Source organism: Anomaloglossus baeobatrachus, chromosome 1 (assembly GCF_048569485.1).
Source record: "Anomaloglossus baeobatrachus isolate aAnoBae1 chromosome 1, aAnoBae1.hap1, whole genome shotgun sequence".
NCBI lineage: Eukaryota > Metazoa > Chordata > Amphibia > Anura > Aromobatidae > Anomaloglossus > Anomaloglossus baeobatrachus.
The window spans coordinates 680,721,683-680,743,359 of record NC_134353.1 but is presented as its reverse complement, the minus strand read 5'-3'; the positions used below and the strand labels follow the sequence as shown (position 1 = coordinate 680,743,359).

Below are 21,677 nucleotides of genomic sequence, written 5' to 3'. Positions count from 1 at the left end.
GACAACCGCATCCTTTCTGTTTTGTATATGGTCCATTTTACATCCGTGTGCCTTCCATTGTTTTTTTTTTTTTTTTTGCGGACCGCCAAAAAAAAAAAAAATGAAAAGAGGGTTACATACAGTCAAAAGCTAGAAAGATAGATTGCTGGAAACATAGATTGCTGGATAGATATAATGTCCCATTCCTCTACATTTTGTAATCTTGCACCCTCTGGTGCCTTTCATGTGGGACTAAAGGGTGCTTAGCCTTGTATTTAGCCAAAAAATAAATACAGAACTAATTAAATAAAATGACGTGGGGTCCCTTAATTTTTGTAGCCAGCTCGGGTTTAGCAGACAGCTGCAGCCTGCAGACCACAGCTGGCAGCTTCACCTTGGCTGGTAATCCAAAACAGAGGGCACCCCACGCTGTTATTTTAAAGTAAATAAATAAATTAAAACAAAAATGTGGGGCCCCCCAAATTGGATCACCACCAGCCAAGGTAAAGCGGACAGCTGTGGTCTGGTATTCTCAGACTAGGGAGTTCCATGGTTATTGGACCCTCTCCAGCCTAAAATTAGCAGGAAGCAGCCACCCCGGAAGTGGCACATCCATTAGATGCCTCAATCCTTGCGCTTCACCTCCAGCTCATCCCGTTGCCCTGGTGCAGTGGCAAACAGGGTAATATGTGGGGTTTATACCAGATGTCTAATGTCACTTGGCATCAAGCCCTGGAATTAGTGATGTCACGGAATCTATTACATACCCGACATCACTAACCCAGTCAGTAATAAAAAAATAGACAACAGAAAGAAATGATTTGAAAAAACACTCCCCAAAACATTCCCTCTTTCACCAATTTATTGAAAATAAAAACAAATCTGGGTCAGGCGTAATCCAATAAGGGGGTCCCACAACAATCTAAATCATACTTAGTGGCCCAGTCAATGAAGAACAGAATGTTCCCCATTGGCTGGGAGAGCAGTGCAATGACCTGAGCTAATATCATTAGGTCAGGCCAGGTCACCGCAGGGCATAAAGAGTGTCGACATCATGAACTCATGGGGTCAGCAGCGCTTGTCACTGAGTTCTATGGCCGCCGCGTTCTCACATGAACTGTTCCGTGAGCCCATGACATCACCGCTAGCCACAGTCTGGGCCATCTGTGTGACTTGATGTAAGAATGCGGCATCATATGGAAGTCAGTGACGAGTGCTGACGTCGAGCGCTGATGTCAGGAGTTCAGCGGAGATCATCACAGCCGGTAATGATCTGAGCTAACCTCCTAATGTCAGCGCTAGTAATCCCACAACTGCTTGCACACTGCTGTGTGAGCCACTACAGGGCTGGCCAGGGCAGTGCAACATACACTGCAGGGGCACCGATAGACTGAACCCAGACAAAACTTTTTCCATCTGGCTTCAAGGGATTCCAGAAACCACAAGGAAGTCAGAAATGCATGCAGGCATATTCTCCAGGATCATCCCATTCAGTTTTCATCACTTTCCTATCCATTTCAGCCTTTTCTTCAGACCCCCAGACCTCTTTGTTGGGTCCAGTAGAAAATTACTTGCATTTCCCATTGACTTGCATTGTACTCGTTATTCGTTATGAATACATGAATATTACAAAGTACTCGTTTTGAGTATAGTGATTACGAATATTACGGTACTCACGCATCTCTAAAAATGATAAATAAAAAAATCAACAGTGTGTGAATTTGGCCTCCTCATAAATTATGTTGACCTTTTAGGATAAAGCTGCCATTTTTACTGATAACTTTAGCAACCACAGTGCAATTACAGTTTTTTTAATCATTTTACAATAATATATATATTCTGTTTTTCCTGTTTATAATACATTATTTGACATAGTGAATGGTGCAATTAAAAAAAATAATTTATGCTGACAAAATAATTTGTTTTTCAATCAGTTAAAAAAAACTTCAATGAACATAAAGGAAATTTAAGAAAATATATAGTCTAAACGATGAATTATAATTCAATATAATAATAAGTGATGTTAATATTAAAATATTAAAATTAGAATCAAACAAACTGGGAAGACATTTAAAAACATATATATTTATATTTTAATATATTTGATACAAGAGGAAACAAAGTATTTCACCTGTTAACGCCTACGGCATTCCACTTAGATTCAAACTCAGGAGTTTTCCGCATCTATGTAAAGTAAATCAAAAACAAAGTCTACTTTAATAATATTAGTAAAATGTAATTATTAAAAAAACATATTGGACCCACTCCACAACATCATTTATGTTGGTTATTAAAAAAAATAATCCAAAAACATATATTCACTAACCACTTTGCTGAAGCTCGTATTGATTAATCCTAGCGCAAGTCCATTCACCCTGATGTTCATACAGCGCAATGCAGTAGCCAGAACATTTGTTAGTCCTAGAAGCGTTGTCTTAGTTATAGCGTATGGCCCCAAAGGCTACAAAACATAGAGATCATCATAAGGATAAGTATCAAACTACAATTTATACTATACTAGAAATAGGCCCGATGTTACCGCATCAGGAATTCGGTGAAATGAACATCTGTCTATGCTTAGTGGTGCAGACAGGAGCAGTGGACATGTGTCACACTGCGCTTTCCAACATATCTGTTGTATGTCATCCCTCCACATTTGTGTATTGTATGTGTTGCGTCATTTTACCTCTTTCACCCCTGGCACTGTCTCTTCCTTGTTGTGTGCTGTATATTGGTATCTGGTGTTGTGTTTCTTGAGCTGTGTTCACTATGTAGTGTCTCCCCTGTGTGTTGTGTGTGTTTTTACACTATAGGGTCTCTTGTAAGCTGTTGTGACTATAATTGGAGGTGGTACATTGTTTTGTGCAGTTTAATGTGTGTGTGATTGTCCGTTCCCAAAGTGGACTAAAAAACACAAAGGAAATGAGAGGATACAATTTATTAACATGCCAAAAATAATGGCAAAGCTTCTTTCTCTTACATAACAGTAACAGAAAGACAATAAATGGAAATTTTATTATATTCTATTTCTATGTATTATGTATATTTATATAAATATATTATTTATGTATGTATGGGTAAACGATGTATATCTGTATCTATAATGTCTTCTCGATCTATATATGCCTATATATCTATCATGTATTTCATCATATTAAGAAATGATACATCTATTTATTTAGCTGTGATGAATATATGTGCTAATATTATATACTTTAAATGATTATATATTATGTGTCAGATATCTATGTATAATATATGTCTAAAATATGCAATTTTTAAGGTATAAATCTAGGTATGTATGAATATATATCTATGTAGCGATGTCTCTATCCATATGGATTAGAGCTCGAAGAGGAGATATGGTGAACAGCTGTCCCGCCCATCTCTTCAGCTGTTCACAAAAAAACAGCCCAGTGAAAAGACAAATAAGTCTCTCAGCATCTTTAGCACTGTAGTTAGAAATGTGGGTTTCTATCACTAACTGTTTAAAGTCTATGATACACATCTCCCCTGTGATGACCTTAAATGCTTTTATATATATGCATTTTGCACAAAATGAATGATTCAAAATATATGTTATATATATATATATATATATATATATATATATAAAATCATATAGCAATGTACATATTCTGCTATGTATCTGTGTATGTATATACATGCATAGATATGTATCTAATATGTATCTATAGATATGTATCTAAGGCATATTAATGTATGTAAAAAAGTAAATCATTATTGATGAGATATAATACTATGTACATGTTATTGAGATGACTAAAGAAATAAATTAATTTAAAACATTTTTATAAACTACATTTTTAGTGAACATTTTATCACTACCATGTAACAACTGTCCTTGTAGTGGTGTATCTAAAACTTTCACTTTGATATGGGAGTGTTGCTTGACTCTGGAGAAAGCAACATATAGCTGTCCATGGCCAAAGGTTAGTTGAGGTAGAAAAATACCCATTCAATGTAGAATCTGCCCTTGTGTTTTGGTAATTGTCATTGCGCAAGCTGGCCTAGCAGGAAACTGTTGTCTTCGTAGTTTGAATGGTAACCCAAATCAATGTGTGGAATAAAAACAGTCTCCTTCAGCTAATCCTGTGTTGACCTTTGCCTGTATGATTTATGGATTTAAGGATGTTACAATGAGCTGAGTTCCGTTACATAATCCTTTTTTTGTATTCAGATTTTGCAGTAGCATGACAATTGCTCCAATTTTTAGTTGTAGGTGATGTGGTGGCATTCAAGATAGTGTCAAAGAATTTAAAAATTCGACCGGGTGGTGTTCACATTCATTAGCATCATCAGCATCCATGGAATCATCACTTGTATATAAGACATACTGGCTATTCAATTGGTCCATAATTTGAGAGTTTGAAGTGCAACATCTTCATTTTTTGAGCAGAGTATTGCATGTGATACAGCATACATAACACTCTCAGTATCATTAACATTACTATGAATGTTTGTGCCAAATATGTCCGTGATTAAACACGCAGAGGACTTCGACTTACAGGTTAATCATGGGGGTGTCTCATAGACGCCTGCCATGATTAACCTAGGACTTTGTGGCAGCTGCCATTAACTCCTTATTACCCCGATTGCCACCGCACCAGGGCAATTTGGGATGAGCCGGGTAGAGACCCGGGAATGTCGCATCTAATGGATGCTGGCTGATATTTTTAGGCTGGGGGGGCTCCCCATATCGTGGGGCTCCTCATCCTGAGAATACCAGCATTCAGCCGTGTGGCTTTACTTTGGCTGGTATCAAAATTGAGGGGGACCGAACATTCTTTTTTTTAAATTATTTATTTATTTTACTGCACTACATAGACCCGCCCACCGGCGGTTGTGATTGGTTGCAGTGAGACAGTTGTCACTCAGCGTGGCTGCACGTCTGAATGCAACCAATCATAGGCACCAGTGGGCGGGGGAAGCAGGGAATACGAGATGGAATAATGAGCGGCCGGCATTTTAAAAAGCTAGAGAAGCCGCCGGAGCAGTGTGACAGCTGTGCAGCGCAACGCCGGTGATCAGTCAGTGATCGGTAAGTATGAGAGAGGGGAGGAAAGGGAGAGACAGACAGACAGAGAGAGACTGAAATACCTGCATTCTGTTTGTCAAAAAAGCGATTACTTTGGTTTGAGAGCTATTCTGGCGACTACGTAAAAGCCATGTGCTGTTCTGAGCACATTATTCCAAGACACCCGAAATGTAGTCACACACCTTCTACAGGCTGTGCCCATACTGTTTCTGCCATTTCCCATCCAGTTCAGCCTTTTCCTCAGTCACCACAGCTAGCCGTTAGGTCCAACGTGAAATTATTCGAGTTTCCAATAGACTTACATTGCGCATTGAATATTCATGATAGTCGAATAGCGGCGACCTATTCGTCGGATATTCGTCGAAGCGGATATTTTGGTATTCAATCATCCCTAATGGTTAAGAAAAGGTCATTTAAAAATTTGGCGGAGATTGACAACGGGTGAACTGTTGCTGGAGTAAGTGCTTCAAGAGCCACCACACACAGATGTATCCAGAACATGGGCTACAATTGTCGCATTACTTATGTTAAGCAACTCATGACCAATAGACAATGCCAGAAGTGCCTTACCTGGCGCAGGAGAAAAAGAACTAGACTGTTGTTCAGTTGTCCAAGGTATTGTTTTCAGATGAAAGTAAATTTTGCATTTCATTTGGAAATCAAGGTCCCAGAGTCTGGAGGAAGAGTGGGGAGGCCACAATCCAAGCTGCTTGAGGTCTAGTGTGAAGCTTCCACAATCAGTGATGGTTTGGGGAGCCATGTCATCTGCTGGTCTAGGTTCACAGTGTTTTATTAAGATCAAAATCAGCACAGCCGTCTACCACGAAATATAAGAGCACTTCATGCTTCCCTCTGCCGACAAGCCTTTTGGAGATGGACAATTCATTTTCCAGCAGGACTTGGCACCTGTCCACCCTGCCGAAAGTACCAATACTTGGTTTAATAACCACAGTATCACTGTGCTTGATTGGCCAGGAAACTCCCCTAATCTAAACCCCATAGAGAATCTATGGAGTATTGCCAAGAGGAAGATGAGAGGCACCAGATCCTACAATGCTGATGAGCTGAAGGCTGCTATCAAAAGAACCTGGGCTTCCATAACACCTCAGCAGTGTCACAGGCTGATTGCCACTATGCTCTATGCCACACCACATTGATGCAGTAATTCATGCAAAAAGAGCCCTAAACAAGTATTGAGAGCATTTACTGTACATACTTTTCAGGAGGCCAACATTTCTGAATTAAAAAACATTTTTTGTATTGGTCTTATAAAATATTCTAATTTTTTGAGAAAATTACTTTTGGGTTTTCATTGGCTATAAGCCGTAATTATCAACATTATCAGAATTAAACAGTTGAACTAGATCACTCTGTTTGAAATGACGCTATTAGAGATGAGCGATGTTCTATTCCATCCGTTCGCCAATTTCAAATTCGAGTGATTTTGGGCGGTGTTCGAGTCGTTCGACGAACTCGAACAATTTGCTTCAAGTTCAGCAGTTTGAGTTACTGTTCGATAATGGTTCGATCACCAAAAGCGTAGGTTTTCACAGTAAGGCTATGTGCACACGTTGCGTATCTGCATACGTCCTGCGTCCCCAGCACAAACCCTCTCTCTTTCCTACTCATCGATCACGGGCGCAGCGCTGCACGGCTGGTACAAAGCTCCGGCGGCTATTCCTCTTTTGAAAATGGATGTCGCTCATTATTCAATCAGGTATTCCCTGCTTTCCCCGCCCACAGGCACCCATGATTGGTTGCAGTCATACATGCCCCACAATGAGTGACAGCTGTCTCACTGCAACCAATCACAGCCGCCAGCGGGCGGGTCTATATCGTGCAGTAAAATAAATTAATAAAGAAAACACCTGCGGTTCCCCCCAATTTTGATACCAGCCAAGGTAAAGCCACACGGCTGGAGGCTGGTATTGTCAGGATGGGGAGCGCCACGTTATGGGGAGCCCACCACCCTAACAATATCAGCCAACTCTATCCGACTTATCCCGAATTGCCCTGGTGCGGTGGCAATCGGGGTAATAAGGTTAGGTTAATCATGACAGGGGTCTCCCCGAGATACCTTCCATGATTTACCTGTAAGTGAAAGTAAATAAACACACACAATGAAAAATCCTTTATTTGGAAGAAAAGACAAAAAAAACCCTCTTTTACCTCTTTATTAATCCCCAAACACCTATCCAGATCCGAAGTAATCCACACGACGCTTTCAGCTCTGCTACATGAAGCTGACAGGGAGCACCGTAGAACACGAGCGCTCTTTGTGAGCTCCATGCAGCAACTGAAGTGAGCCGCGCTGTCACCAGAGACTTCACCCAGGTAGTGCCTGCATGTGTGTGAGGATGTTGATGGGGGTGGTAGTGCTTGTGTGTGCGCTGATGAGGATGGGGGCGGTAGTGCCTGCGTGTCTCTCTCTCTCTTCTCTCTCTCTCTCTCTCTCTCCCCTCTCTCTCCTCTCTCTTCTCTCTCTCTTGTCTCTCTCTCTTTTCTCTCTCTCTTCTCTCTCTTTTCTTTCTCACTCTCTCCTCTCTCTCCTCTCTCTCACTCATCTCACTCTCTCACTCATTTCACTCTCTCACTCACTCAACTCTCTCTCTCATCTTTGTAGCTGACTAATCTACTTCTGGATTTTCTACTGCAATACAAAGATCAATATTACCAAATCTTGATATGCTTTTCATTACAGGCAGTGCCTCAATGGGTAGAGCTACTGCCTTAGGAGAATTAGTTCACGAGTTCAAGTCCCGGCCGTCCTGGTAAAGAATTTAATTTATTTATAGTTTTAAATTATAATTATTATTATTTATTTATAATTATAATTTATTTAATTATGCACTGAGGGGAGGAGCCGGACATTAGCTGTGAGCCGCGGGACACACCTCTAAAATCGGAGCAGTTCACGGAATGAGGCTGCATTGCTCTCCCCTCTTCTCTCTCTCTCTTCTCTCTCTTCTCTCTCCCTCTTCTCTCTCCCTCTCTCCATCTCTTCTCTCTCTCCTCTCTCTCTTCTCTCCTCTCTCCTCTCTCTTCTCTCTCTCTTCTCACTCTCTCCTCTCTCTCACTTCTCTCTCCCTCTCTTCTCTCTCTCCTCTCTCTCTTCTCTCTCTCCTCTCTTTTCTCCCTCCCTCTTCCCTCTCCCTCTCTCCTCTCTCTTCTCTCTCTCTTCTCTCTTCTCTGTCTCCTCTCTTCTCTCTCTCTTCTCTCTCCTTTTTCTCTTCTCTCTCTGTCTCCTCTCTTCTCTCTCTCTCTTCTCTGTCTCTTTTCTCTCTCTCTCTCTTCTCTCTCTCTTCTCTCTCTCTCTCAGACCTGCGGAATCAGCTGACACTATAAGTCGAGCGGTGAGGCCGGCTTTTTACCGCCCGGTTGGCTAAACTATCAGCTGATGCTGTCGGACAGGAGTCTGCACTGAAGTGTGTAGTTTTTTTGGTGTTTTTTTTGCACTGATGCATCAGCTGATTGCATAAAAGCCCTTTATATGATCAGCTGCTGTGTCTTGTGATTCAGGCCCTTGAACCTGACACATCATCTGATCGCTTTGCCTTCCAGCAAACCGATCAGATGATATTGGATCCAGATTGGATGGCGCGGGACCCTTGACCCAGGATTACTGTGGAGGGGGGTTCTCTATTTCAATAAAGATGGAGTCACTATTTGTGTTGTGTTTTATTTCTAATAAAAATATTTTTCTGTCTGTTGTGGTTTTTTTTATCTGTACTAAAAATTCATGGTGGCCATGTCTAATATTGGTGTGACACCATGAATTTCGGGTTTAGGGCCTGTTGATAATATACAGCTTCGCCCCGCCCACCTCTCTCTGCTCTCTTCAGTCAGTGACTAGAAGTGGGTGTGAGGAGCAGCAAATCAATTCTTGTTTAATTTAAACAGCAGACACACGTGGGTGCTCCAACCGCCAACTTCCTGCAGCGTCTGAGGAGACTGTGTGTCAGCTGTTTAAGAAGGAGGCTCCAGGAGCAGGGTTCCACTGCAGTCATGTCTGACCCGGAGTAAGTGCAGATCACTGCAGTGTCCGGGCCAGAGCACGGCATACCATCACAGCACAGCCCACAGTCTTTGTGCTGAGTGCTCACATTACTTTGTTTGATCCTGCTTCTGCACTAGAAACAAAGTCTCTTGTAACGCAACAGGACCTGCAGTGATGTAATGAAGAGGGGTGGTCCAGAACAGCACAGAATAGCACAGTGAACCGCCTACATCACTGCAGGTCCTCTTGAAATATGGGAGATTTTGTTTCTAGTGCAGAGGCAGGACCAAACTTAAAGCTAGGTGAGCATCACATTTTCAATATTAAGGCAATAAGTAAATATAGTATATAAAGGCATTACTGTACACCTGGATGGGGTTGGATCATATAAACACACACACATACACACACACAAACACACACACACACACATGCACACACACACGTTGGAAGATCACACATAAAAGGATGGGGAACATACATATTCCACAATGGGGGCCATATATACCTGGAAGGGACCTAGAATAGGAGACATGAGTACAGAATTTGGGGATATTATTACCTCCATAACAGTGTCGGCAGCAGACTCCCCCCCCCATAACAGTGTGTCATGAGTAGAGTTGAGCGATGTTCGAGGTTCGCCAATTTCATGTTCGAGTGATTTTGGGGGTGCTCGAGATCGAAGTCGAACTTGAGCTTTTTGCTAAAAGCTTGACAGTTCGAGTTACGTTCGAAAACTGTTCGATCACCATAAACGTGGCTGTTCACAGTAAGGCTATGTGCACATGTTGCTATCTGCATGTGTCCTGCGTCCCCAGCATAATCCCTCTCCCTTTCCTACTCACCGATCACGTGCGTCTCGCTCCATGGCTGTCACAAATCTGCGGCGTCTTTTCCTCTTTAGAAAATGGCTGCCACTTCATTAGTCAGTTAGTTATTCCGTGCTTTCCCCGCCCACCGGCGCTTATGATTGGTTGCAGTCAGACACGTCCACAAGATGAGTGACAGGTGTCTCACTGCAACCAACCATAACTGCCGGTGGGCGGTACTATATCGTGGATTAAAATAAATAAATAAAAAAAAAATTCAGTCCCCCCATATTTGATACCAGCCAGGATGAAGCCACATAGCTGGAGGCTGGTATTGTCAGGATGGAGAGTGCCACGGTATGGGGAGCCCTCCAGCCTAACAATATCACCCAGCAGCCGATCAGAATGCTCATCCTGAATTGCCCTGGTGCAGTGGCAATTGGGGTAATAATGAGTTTAATCATAGCAGGCGTCTCCCCGAGACACCTTTTATGATTAAACTTAAAGTGAAAGTAAAGAAACACACACACCAAAAAATCCTTTATTTGTAATAAAAGACAAAAAAACAACCCTGATTTACCCCTTTATTAATCCCAAAAATACCCCTCCAGGTCGGAAGTAATCCACATAACACTGTCAGCTCTAATCCTTCAAGATGTAGTGGCACTGAAGTGACTCACGCTGTTAGCAAAGACTTCGTAAGAGGCACTAGACTAGTGGATAAAGTGCCCGCCTAAGCAGCATAATGTTGAAAGTTCTAGTCCCGGTAAAGAATTAATTTTTTTTTTTTAATTTATAATTTTAAATTATAATTATTATCTATTTATAAAGTGAAAGTAAATAAACACACACCGCAAAAAAATCCTTTCTAGACCAGGTAAAAAAATTTTTTTTAATTTTAATTTATATTTATAATATATTTATAAATATAATTTAATTATGTACTGAGGGGAGGAGCCAGACATCAGCTGTGAACTCTCTCTCCTCTATCTCTCTCCTTTCTCTCTCTCTCTCCTTTCTCTCTCTCTCCTTTCTCTCTCTCCTTTCTTTCTCTCCTTTCTTTCTCTTTCTCTCTCTCTCTTCTTTCTCTCTCTCCTTTCTCTCTCTCTCTCTCCTTTCTCTCACTGCTTTCTCTCTCTCCTTTCTCTCTCTCCTTTCTTTCTCTCCTTTCTTTCTCTCCTTTCTTTCTCCTCTTTCTCTTCTCTCTCTTCTTTCTCTCTTTCTCTCTCTCTCTTCCTTCTCTCCTTCTCTCTCTCCTTTCTTTCTCTCTCTCCTTTCTTTCTCTCTCTCCTTTCTTTCTCTCTCTCTCTCCTTTCTCTCACTCCCTTCTTTCTCTCCTTTCTTTCTCTTCCTTCTCTACTTTCTCTTCTTTCTCTACTTTCTCTTCTCTCTTCTCTCTCTCTTTCTCTCTCTCTTCCTCCTCTCTTTCTCTTCTTTCTCCTCTTTCGCTTTTTTCTCTCTTCTTTCTCTTTCTCTCTCTCTTCTTTCTCTCTCTTCTTTCTCTCTCTCTCTTCTTTCTCTCTTTCTCTCTCTCTCCTTTCTTTCTCTTCTTTCTCTACTTTCTCTTCTTTCTCTACTTTCTCCTATTTCTCTTCTCTCTCTTCTTTTTCTTTCTCTCTCTCTTCTTTCTCTCTCTCTCTTCTTTCTCTCTTTCTCTCTCTTATCTTTCTCTCTATCTTTTTTCTCTCTCGCTCTCTTTCTCAGACCTGGCGATGATCAGCTGATGCGGTCACCTGACAGTATAAGCTGACACTATAAGTCAAGCGGTGAGGCCGGCTTGTTACCGCCCGGCCGGCTAAACTATCAGCTGATGCTGATGTACAGGAGTCTGCACTGAAGTGTGTTTTTTTTTTTTTTTTGCACTGATGCATCAGCTGATTGTATAAAAGCCATTTATACAATCAGCTGCTGTGTCATGGGATTCAGGCCCTTGAACCTGACACATCATCTGATCGCTTTGCCTTCCAGCAAACCGATCAGATGATATTGGATCTGGATTGGACGGCGCGGGCCTCTTGACCCAGGATTACTGCGGAGTGGGGTTCTTTATTTCAATAAAGATGGAGTCACTAATTGTGTTGTGTTTTATTTATAATAAAAATATGTTTCTGTGTGTTGTGGCTCTTTTTATCGGTACAAGAAATTCATGGTGGCCATGTCTAATATTGGCGTGCCACCATGAATTTCGGGCTTAGGGCCAGTTGATAATATACAGCTAGCCCTAACCCTATTATTATCCAGCAAGCCATCATCACCAGGGCTGATGGAAGAGTTGGATACAGCGCCAGATGATGGCGCTTCTATGAAAGCACCATTTTCTGGGGCGGCTGCGGACTGCAATTCGCAGCAGAGGGGCCCAGAAAGCTCAGGCCAACCTGTGCTATGGATTCCAATCCCCAGCTGCCTAGTTGTACCTGGCTGGACACAAAAATATGGCGAAGTCCACGTCATTTGTTTTTTAATTATTTCATGAAATTCATGAAGTAATTAATAAAAAAAGGGCTTCCCTATATTTTTGTTTCCAGCCGGGTACAAATAGGCAGCTGGGGGTTCGGGGCAGCTCGTTGGTGCCTGCTGTACCTGGCTAGCATACAAAAATATGGCAAAGCCCACGTCATTTGTTTTTGAATTATTTCATGAAATTCATGAAGTAATTAATAAAAAAAGGGCTTCCCTATATTTTTGTTTCCAGCCGGGTACAAATAGGCAGCTGGGGGTTGGGGGCAGCCCATAGCTGCCTGCTGTACCTGGCTAGCATACAAAAATATGACGAAGCCCAAATAATTTTTTTGGGGGGCAAAAGGTCCTGCATACAGTCCTGGATGGAGTATGCTGAGCCTTGTAGTTCTGCATCTGCTGTCTGTCTGTATGGAGGAGAGCAGACAGCAGCTGCAGAATGGCAATGCTCAGCGTACTCCATTCACTAGGGTATGCAGGAGAGCAGACAGCAGCTGCAGAACTACAGGGCTCAGTATGCTCCATTCACTAGTGTATGCAGGAGAGCAGACAGCAGCTGCAGAACTACAAGGCTCAGCATACTCCATCCAGGACTGTATGCATTAGTTTTTTGCCCACCAAAAAAATGACGTGGGCTTCACCATGTTTTTGTATGCTAGCCAGGTACAGCAGGCAGGTACGGCTGCCCACAACCCCCAGCTGCCTATTTGTACCCGGCTGGGAACTAAAAATATAGGGAAGCCCGTTTTTTTAATTCACTTATTTCATGAAATAATTAAAAAACAAGTGACATTGGCTTCGCCATATTTTTGGGTCCAGCCAGGTACAACTAGGCAACTGGGGATTGGAATCCGCAGCACCGGTTAGCCCGAGGTTTCTGGGCGCCTCTGCTGCGAATTGCAATCCGCAACCGCCCCAGGAAAGGGTGCTTTCATAGAAGCGTCATCATCTGGCGCTGTATCCAACTCTTCAGACAGCCCTGGTGACGGTGGCTTGCTGGGTAATAATGGGTTAATACTGGCTTTGTTTTACTAGCTAGTATTAAGCCAGAGATTCTTAATGTCAGGCACGTTTGACCCGGCCATTAAGAATCTCCAATAAAGGGTTAAAAAAAGACACCACACAGAGAAAAAATACTTTAATAGAAATAAATACACAGACACACTTAAAGACTCCATGTTCATTACTCCCTCTTATCCCTCCACGACCTGGCTCTTCTGTCTTCTTTCTCCTTCAACACATGCAGCTCTGCTACATCAGCAGCACTGTATGGGGTAAGATGCTGTTCTCCCTGCAGTGTTTTCACTCTGTGAGTAAGAAGGAGCTGCTGCCTGTAAGCGGTGACGTCACCACTGACAGGCGCGTTGCTATAGCAACTGTGATCTCCGTTATTGACCGGCTGTGGCAGCTGGTTTATAACGGAACGGGGAAGCAGACCGGGAAGCCGACCGTGTGCCAGAGCATGTCGCCGGTACACGGAGATACAAAAACGATCACCACGTACTGGAGAGATGCACTGACAGGTCCTACATGACGCGTCATAGTCATGTGACCAGTCTGTAGCCAATGAGATAACAGACACGTAACTGGTCACATGGCTATTTGGACGTCACGGAAGGTCCTGTCAGTGCTGGTTACCGGGAGGACGCAGCGATCATCGGAAGGAATAGCGACATGAGACAGAGTGCAGGACGGGTCGCGGGGACCGGTAAGTGTTATGGCAATGTTTATTAACTGTATGTGTAAATTTATAATGTATTTTCCTGTGTTTGTGATTGCCTCCCATTGTTTTCAATGGGGTTTGAGAGGTTCGTCGAATGGCTCTTCGAACGGCTCGTCGAATGGGGCACCGTTCGACGAACCGAACTCGAACTCTAGGGGGGTGGCTCATCTCTAGTCATGACCACATTCTTTTACTTCAATTTTTTTCTATTTTTTCCTCCTCTACAACAAGGGTGCATCTTATAGTCTGGTGCATCTTATAGTAAGCAATATATATATATATATATATATATATATATATATATATATATATATATATATATACATATATATATTTTTTTTTTATTATTTTTGTTTAAATGAGCTGTTGCAGGCTATGGGCAGAGCATGGATCTACATCACCTTATGCTTCCAGGACTTACTTTAAAGGAATGGAGGTATTACCAGTGTGAGACATGTAACTAACACAGAACAGTAGAATGGAATTTTGTCTTCCTACAAACACATTTGCTGCAGCTCTCATAGCGCTGCTATATTTCAACAATATTGCTACACTGGCTTCCTGTGAGATGGAAGCTGAAGCTGAGAGGAACCTGCAGATGTGTCAGTTGTAATCACATACAGCTCTGCACAGTGAGACTAGCAGAGTAGAGAGACGCATTTGCATGAAACTGCAAGTGATCTTGTACATTTTTAATTTTTGCTGCTGTAAAAAAAGATTGTTTTCAGACTTCATACAGATGACAAAAATCATAAAATCAAAAAGTTTTCTGAATGACACTCTGAACAATTTTACGCTTGTGTGAACTTACCCCAAGGCTCCGTTCCTGTGATGAGCTTTTAGTAAGTTTTTGAAGCTGCAAATTGTTTGCAGGATTTCGTCAACTATTATGTAAATGAGATGATATGGGGGTTTTTTTATGCGTTTTTAATCTGTTTTTGATGCTGTGGTTTTTGACTCTTCTTGGTATGTCATATTTTAAAAAAGCTGTTTTTAAAAAAAACTTTATTGATACAATCATGTGCGGATTGCATGCATTTTTTATCTGTGTTTTTTCTGCATCTAATGTAAGTCTATAGAGAAAATCTGCACATAAAACTCAGTGTACCGGCAAGAAAAATAGAGATGCTACAGATTTGAAACATACACCGCAGCTCAGTGGTCATGAGAATTCTATATATCCCATCCACTTTCCTGTAACTGTAAGATACTGCATTTCCGATGCAGTGAATATATGGGCGTCATAAACTCACCAAAAACTAATTTTGGACGCACAAAATAAAAGCATTTTTTTAGAATCCCTTTCCACCCAATTCAGTTTTCACTGAATTATTCTGAATATTATTTCAATGTCAACAAATTTGCTCATCTATACAATTTAACATTTGTAACAAATTTACTGCTGCAAATGTCATAGATTATAGCCTAGACAGTTTTACTAAGAACAAATGAGTGATAAACATTTTTTTTAAGTTGAATTGAAATTTTCAGGGAACTTACCGGTTGTGGTATGTATCCAAGAAAAGATGAACATAAAATGATTGATCCTCCCCTATTACACAAAAATAAAATGTATATTTATAAGAGTCTTGATAAAAGTGAACAAATTTATAGACATCGGGACACATTAGGACACAATAATAGAATTGATAAATCTCCTGCCATATGAAAATCGACAAAAATAGAATAATATTTCAACTTCCCAGCCATCTATTTGGTTGTACAATAGTAGTAATGTGCTAATAATCATAATATGTAATAATAATAATAGTGTGCGTTAGTGTAATTTGCAGTTGAAATTAAGAAATATAACTAACTAGCTGTAGCACTTGGCGTTGCCCGGGATAGTAACTGTCTCTCTGATTCTCTCCCAGTCTCTATCTGTCTGTGTCTGTCTGTCTCTCTCTATCTCTATCTCTTTTGACTGTCTATTTCCCTGTCTGTCTCTCTCTCTTTCCCTGTCCTTCTCTCTATCTCTTTCCCTGTCTGTCTCTTTCCCTGTCTTTCCCTATCTGTCTCTGTCTGTGTTTGTCTCTGCCCGTCTCTATCTGTCTCTTTCCCTGTCTGTCTGTCTCTTTTTCTGCTGTCATTTTCCATCTGCCTGTCTCTATCCCTGCCTGTCTCTTTCCCTGTCTTTTTGTTTGTCTGTCTGTGTCTGTCTGTCTCTCTCCCTGGCTGCATTGTGACATGCCAACAATCTATTTAAGGGCGTGGCTGCACATTCTTCTGAAGTTCTGTCTGCACTGTGGCTCCCAGCTTGATTGACTTTAATGGAAGCAGGTTAAAATTTCCCTTCAAAACTTAGGGGTACTTTGCACACTACGACATCGCAGCTGCGATGTCGGTGGGGTCAAATCGAAAGTGACGCACATCCGGCGTCGTTGTCGACATTGGAGTATGTGAATCGTTTTTACTACGATTAACGAGCGCAAAAGTGTCGAAATTGATCGGTGTAGTGTTGGGCATTTCTATAATGTCTCTGCAGTGACAGGTACGATGTTGTTCCTTGTTCCTGCGGCAGCACACATCGCTGTGTATGAAGCCGCAGGTGTGAGGAACATCTCCTTACCTGCGTCCCGGCTGCAATGAGGAAGGAAGGAGGTGGGCGGGATGTTTACATCCCGCTCATCTACGCCCCTCCGCTTTTATTGGCCACCAGCCGTGTGACGTCGCTGTGACACTGTACGACTCGCCCCCTTAGGAAGGAGGTGGTTTGCCGGCCAGAGCGACGTCGCAGGGCAGGTAAGTGTGAAGCTGCCGTAGCGATAATGTTTGCTACGGCAGCTATCACAAGATATCGCATGTGCGACGGGGGCGGGGACTATCGCACTCGGCATCGCTACAATCGGCTAGCGATGTCGCAGTGTGCAAAGTACCCCTTAGTCTATGACTTCCCTGAGTCAAATGGAGTGTCTGTGCAAAACTTTTGATTGTACATGTGACGGTGCAAAATCCTTTTGCGGACATACACACACATACACATATATATATATATACTCAGCTTTATATAATAGGATGGTACTGTTTGTTTAACTACCTACAGATGCAGACAATTTTTTTTTGCCCTTTAATATTTTCCTTACCAGTCTCAGTGTCACAACTTTTATAACAGTTTCATTGATTTAGAAATATGAGGTCTTGGTTTTTCCAGGGCAAGTTGAAATTTTGCAAGATACATTCATTTTACCAATGGTGGAAAAAAGCATTCCAAATTAGGTAATCTATTGGAAACAAAACTGCAATTCCACATTGTTTTTTTTTAGGTTTAATTTCCATGGTAATTAATTGTGCAGTAAAAATAACTGGCAACATGATTCTCCAGATCAGTATGGTTATGGAGATATCAAGTATGTATAGATCTATTACTATTGTAGTAATTTAACACCATCTCGACATATAGCATACTGGTTTGCTATACGTTGGATTCCCATGTATGATGCTGACAAAGTAACTGAATGATGAGACAATTTTTTATATAATGTGTCACTAAATATTGAATACAGATTCAAAAATTAGAATTAAAATGACAGTATTTTAATGTTGAACATTGGTTTATTAACCCCTTTCCGACCACATATATACTTGTTCATCTTATTTTAGCATGACTTAACGACCAGGGATGTACCGGTATGTCCTAGCATTCATGCGATCACCGTGGCCAAAGCAAGTCTGATCACATGATGGTGCCTGCTTCACACCGATCTCAATGTTTCAGGCAATAAAATTGCCTGAAACATTGAGATCCAGCCATGATCGATGCTATAACAGCGACGATCATAGGCTGGTGCCTGGCAAAAATGGAGTCCCCCCCCATCCAGCACTGATTGGAGCGATCATTGCTCCGATCAGCGTACGGGGGGGTGGTTTAACTCAGCAGTGACTGCTCTCCTCAGCCTTGTTCTGGTTTTGAGACTAAAGGAGAGCCGTCTTCCTGCCCATCTGCACTGAGATCTTGCTGGGATTTGTAGTGTCACAAGTGATTTATGCTTGTGACACCACTCCCAGTTTTCGTGCTGCTGCTGTCACTGTGATCGTGTCCTGCCTGCGGGCGAGTCGTGATCCAGTTCCTTCTGCCCCTGATCCTGCTCCTGCTCCCTCCTGCTGCCTCTAATCTTTGTCCAACTGGGTCCTCTGGTGAGCCTGTCCCTCTTGCTGCCTGCTCCCTCCAAATGTGGTCCTGCCGGGTCATCCTGCCTACTGCTGTTCCTCTGATCAGTGATCCTCCTGCTTTTCTTCTAGTCCTGTGAGTATAAATATTTTTTTTCCTGTCCCGATTCTTTTCCCTCCTCCCCACCCCCACACCCCTCTGCCACTCAGCGCCGATGAGGTATGTGACTTGACTTGGCAATTTTTTTTTAAATTTCTTTTGCACCACATCCTGCAGCTGCTGAGCCACTGATCAGTGATGCACATCACTGATTGGTGTTGGTGCTCAATTTTCGCCAGGACTTTTTTTTACCTCCGTTTTCTCCCTGCCTTTTTACACCTCATCCATCCTGTAGCTGTCAAGTCAGTAATCAGTGATGCATATCACTGGTCGATGTCCCTGCTCAGTTTTCACCAGGACTTTTTTTTATTCTGTTTTCTCCTTGCTTTTTTGCACCTCATCAATGAGTATGTCCTGCAGCTGCCAAGGAACTGATCAGTGATTCATATCACTGATCGGTGTCCGTAATCAATTTTTTGCCAGGACTATTTTTTCCCCTCCATTTTCCCCCTGCCTTTTTACATCTCATTCATGTGTGCATCCTTCAACTATTGAGCCACTGATCAGTGATGCATATCACTGATCAGTGTCCGTGCTTCTTCATTTTCTAGCTGGTCTCCAATTGACACAGTGGAAATGATGAAGTATTAGGGTATGTGCGCACGTTGCTTTTTACCTGCTTTTTACCTGCTTTTTTGCTGCTTTTTCTTCTGCGCTGTTTAATGCCAAAATGGATGTGTTCTTCTATTCAAGCAAAGTCTATGGGAATTTGGGTTTCTTGTCCGCACTATGCTGTTCAAACTGCAGCCTTTTTGAGGCAGAACTTTGGTCAAAAACTCAGCTTTGCAGTGCAAAACCCAAATGGCAAAAACAATTGACATGTTGCTTCTTTGAAAAGCTGAGTTTTTGACCAAAGTTCTGCCACAAAAAGGCAGCATTTTGAACAACATAGTGTGAACAAGAAACCCAAATTCCCATAGACTTTGCTTGAATAGAAGAACACATCCATTTTGGCATTAAACAGCGCAGAAGAAAAAGCAGCAAAAAAGCAGGTAAAAAGAGGGTAAAAAGCAACGTGCACACATACCCTTAGGGTGGAAACACATCTATGCGAGTAAAATCGGTTCGACTGGGCTGAAAAAAACTCGGCTGATTTTAGTTCACGTTAGGTGCGAGTGCAACGCAAGTGCGATGCTTTTTGCTCGCGTGTGTGTTGCGATTGCGATGCTAGTTTCATGCAACATCTTAATTAGATAAAAGTTATTACACATGTGTCATTTAATTAACCTATGGGAATGTGCTGTCACATTCATCTAATGAGCGAAGTTACTGCCACACTCGCAAATGTGAACGGTGGTGCGCGTGTGTGATGCTACTTTTAATCCCCTTCCATAGGAAATCATTGGGACAAATGGTGCGAGAAACTCACAAAAAAGCAGCATGCTGCGATTTTTTTCTCGGTCCGATTTGGACTGAGAAAAAAATCGCAGATGAGAGCTGAATCATTGACTAACATATGTCCGATTTCAATGCGAGTTTTTCTCGCATTGCTCTACTGCGAGAAACTCGCAAGTGAGAAGCAGCCCTTAGAGTCAGGATCTTCATATGTAGTTGGTGGAGAAGCCTGAACTTCGCCAATACTGGAGTGTTGATATTTTATAGGACACGCCAGTATTCCACATGGTTTATACCCATAGGCGTTTTGAGGCCATTCATACATTTTTACATTTCAGGGACAATTCAGAGTATCTTCCTCAAGATGACCTGAAATTTGACCGACTTTTCCAAAGTCAGCAGGTCATCAGGCACTTCAATAACAAGTTTGCTGAAGTGTACATTACCAATGGGAAATATGCATGGATGAAACTCTCATCTACTTCAAGGGGAGGCTGGGATTCTGCCAGTACCTGCTCAGTAATAGTGGCAGGTATGGAATAAAACTCTACAAACTGTACGAGAGTACCTCAGGGTACACTCAGAGGTTTAGAGCTTATGAAGTTAAAGACACCCAGATCCAACCCACCTACTCTGGGAGTGAGTGGGAAAATTCTGTGGGATTTGGTTCACCCACTGCTGGATAAGGGTTATCACCTGTATGTTGATAACTTTTACACCAGTATCTCACTCTTCAGCTTTCTCTCTACCAGAGCTACCACAGCATTTGGTACTGTGTGCAGAACCAGAGGTGCCTCCCTATATCACTAACTGGGCAGCTGCTCTGAAAAGGCAAAAGCAGAACCCAATGTAGGGACAGCATACTTGTGGTCAAGTTCAAGGACAAGAGACACATTCTTTTCTTGACCACAGTCCATGGTCCTGGCATTACCGCCACTGCTGTTTGAAGTACCTCTGCACAGGTCAGCAAACCGGATTGTGTGCTGGGGTAGAACAAAAACATATGGGGTGTTGATCTCTCTAATCAAATCCTCCAGCCCTATAGTGCAATTCAAAAGGCTAAGGTGTGGTACAAGAAGATAGTCATGCATCTTGTACAGATGGCACTGTACAACGCGTTTGTGCTATCATGATGTGCAGGCCGCACCGACTCCTTCCTTCAGTTCCAGGAGGTAGTGGTCAAGGCCCTGATGTTTGGAGGTGAGGAAGGAGTGGGCCCCAGTAACTCTGGAACTAAAGAATCATGTTGTACCAGGGCAACATTTCCAAGGTGAGGACCCTCAAACAGCCAAAACAGGGAGATCACAAAAAAGTGCCAAGTGTTCTACTTGAGAAGTATTAGGAAGAACACCACATGGCAATGAAATACGTGCCCTAACAATCCTGAACTATGCATGAGAGGCTGCTTCATACTCTACCACACATCCACAGAATAAACTCACATGTGCCAACCTGATATAGGCTACAAAACTCACACATAACAAAAAGGAAAAAAAAAGCAGCGCTCACAGATGCCAACCTGATATACTCTACACAACTCATGCATAATAAATAGAATTAAAAAAAAAATCAGCACTCACACATGCCAACCTGACGTACTCTACACAACTCACACAAGCCACCACATAAAATTCATATACCAGGTTCCCACTCCAAAACGTCACTCCTTCTCCTTACTGCCGTGCACCCAAACATTGTGTTCCCACCACATATGGGGTGTCAGGATATTCTGTTACCCTTGTGAAAATAAAAAAAGGAAAAACATTTTCATGGTGTAACAGATTCTGTGATGGTGCTTTGATCCAGGGAACTAGTTTATTTGCTGTATGTGGAGCCAGGAAGGATTTTTTTTCCCCTAATGTGGAGCTTGCCTGGAACATGGGGTTTTTTTTGCCTTCCTCTAGATGAACATGTTCCCTGAAGCATCTGGGGGTTCAAAATGCTCACCTCACAACTATATAGTTAATTGGGGGTCTAGTTTCCAAACTTCTTGTGAGGTGTCCACTTTTTAGACACACCAAGGGCTTTTCAAATGTGACATGACACCCACA

At 42.2% G+C, this 21,677-nt stretch overlaps 1 protein-coding gene across 1 annotated transcript in view; it reads right to left on the bottom strand.

Annotated features, from left to right (window-relative positions):
• Positions 1-21,677, bottom strand: part of LOC142249142 (dehydrogenase/reductase SDR family member 4-like) — a 143,664-nt gene that overhangs the window by 28,640 nt on the left and 93,347 nt on the right. The window contains exons 7-9 of the mRNA XM_075320780.1: positions 15,525-15,576; positions 2,306-2,440; positions 2,111-2,163 (exon numbers count right to left, since the gene is read on the bottom strand). Of these exons, the coding sequence (XP_075176895.1) occupies positions 2,111-2,163; positions 2,306-2,440; positions 15,525-15,576 (240 nt within the window). The remainder of the gene's footprint in view (positions 1-2,110; positions 2,164-2,305; positions 2,441-15,524; positions 15,577-21,677) is intronic.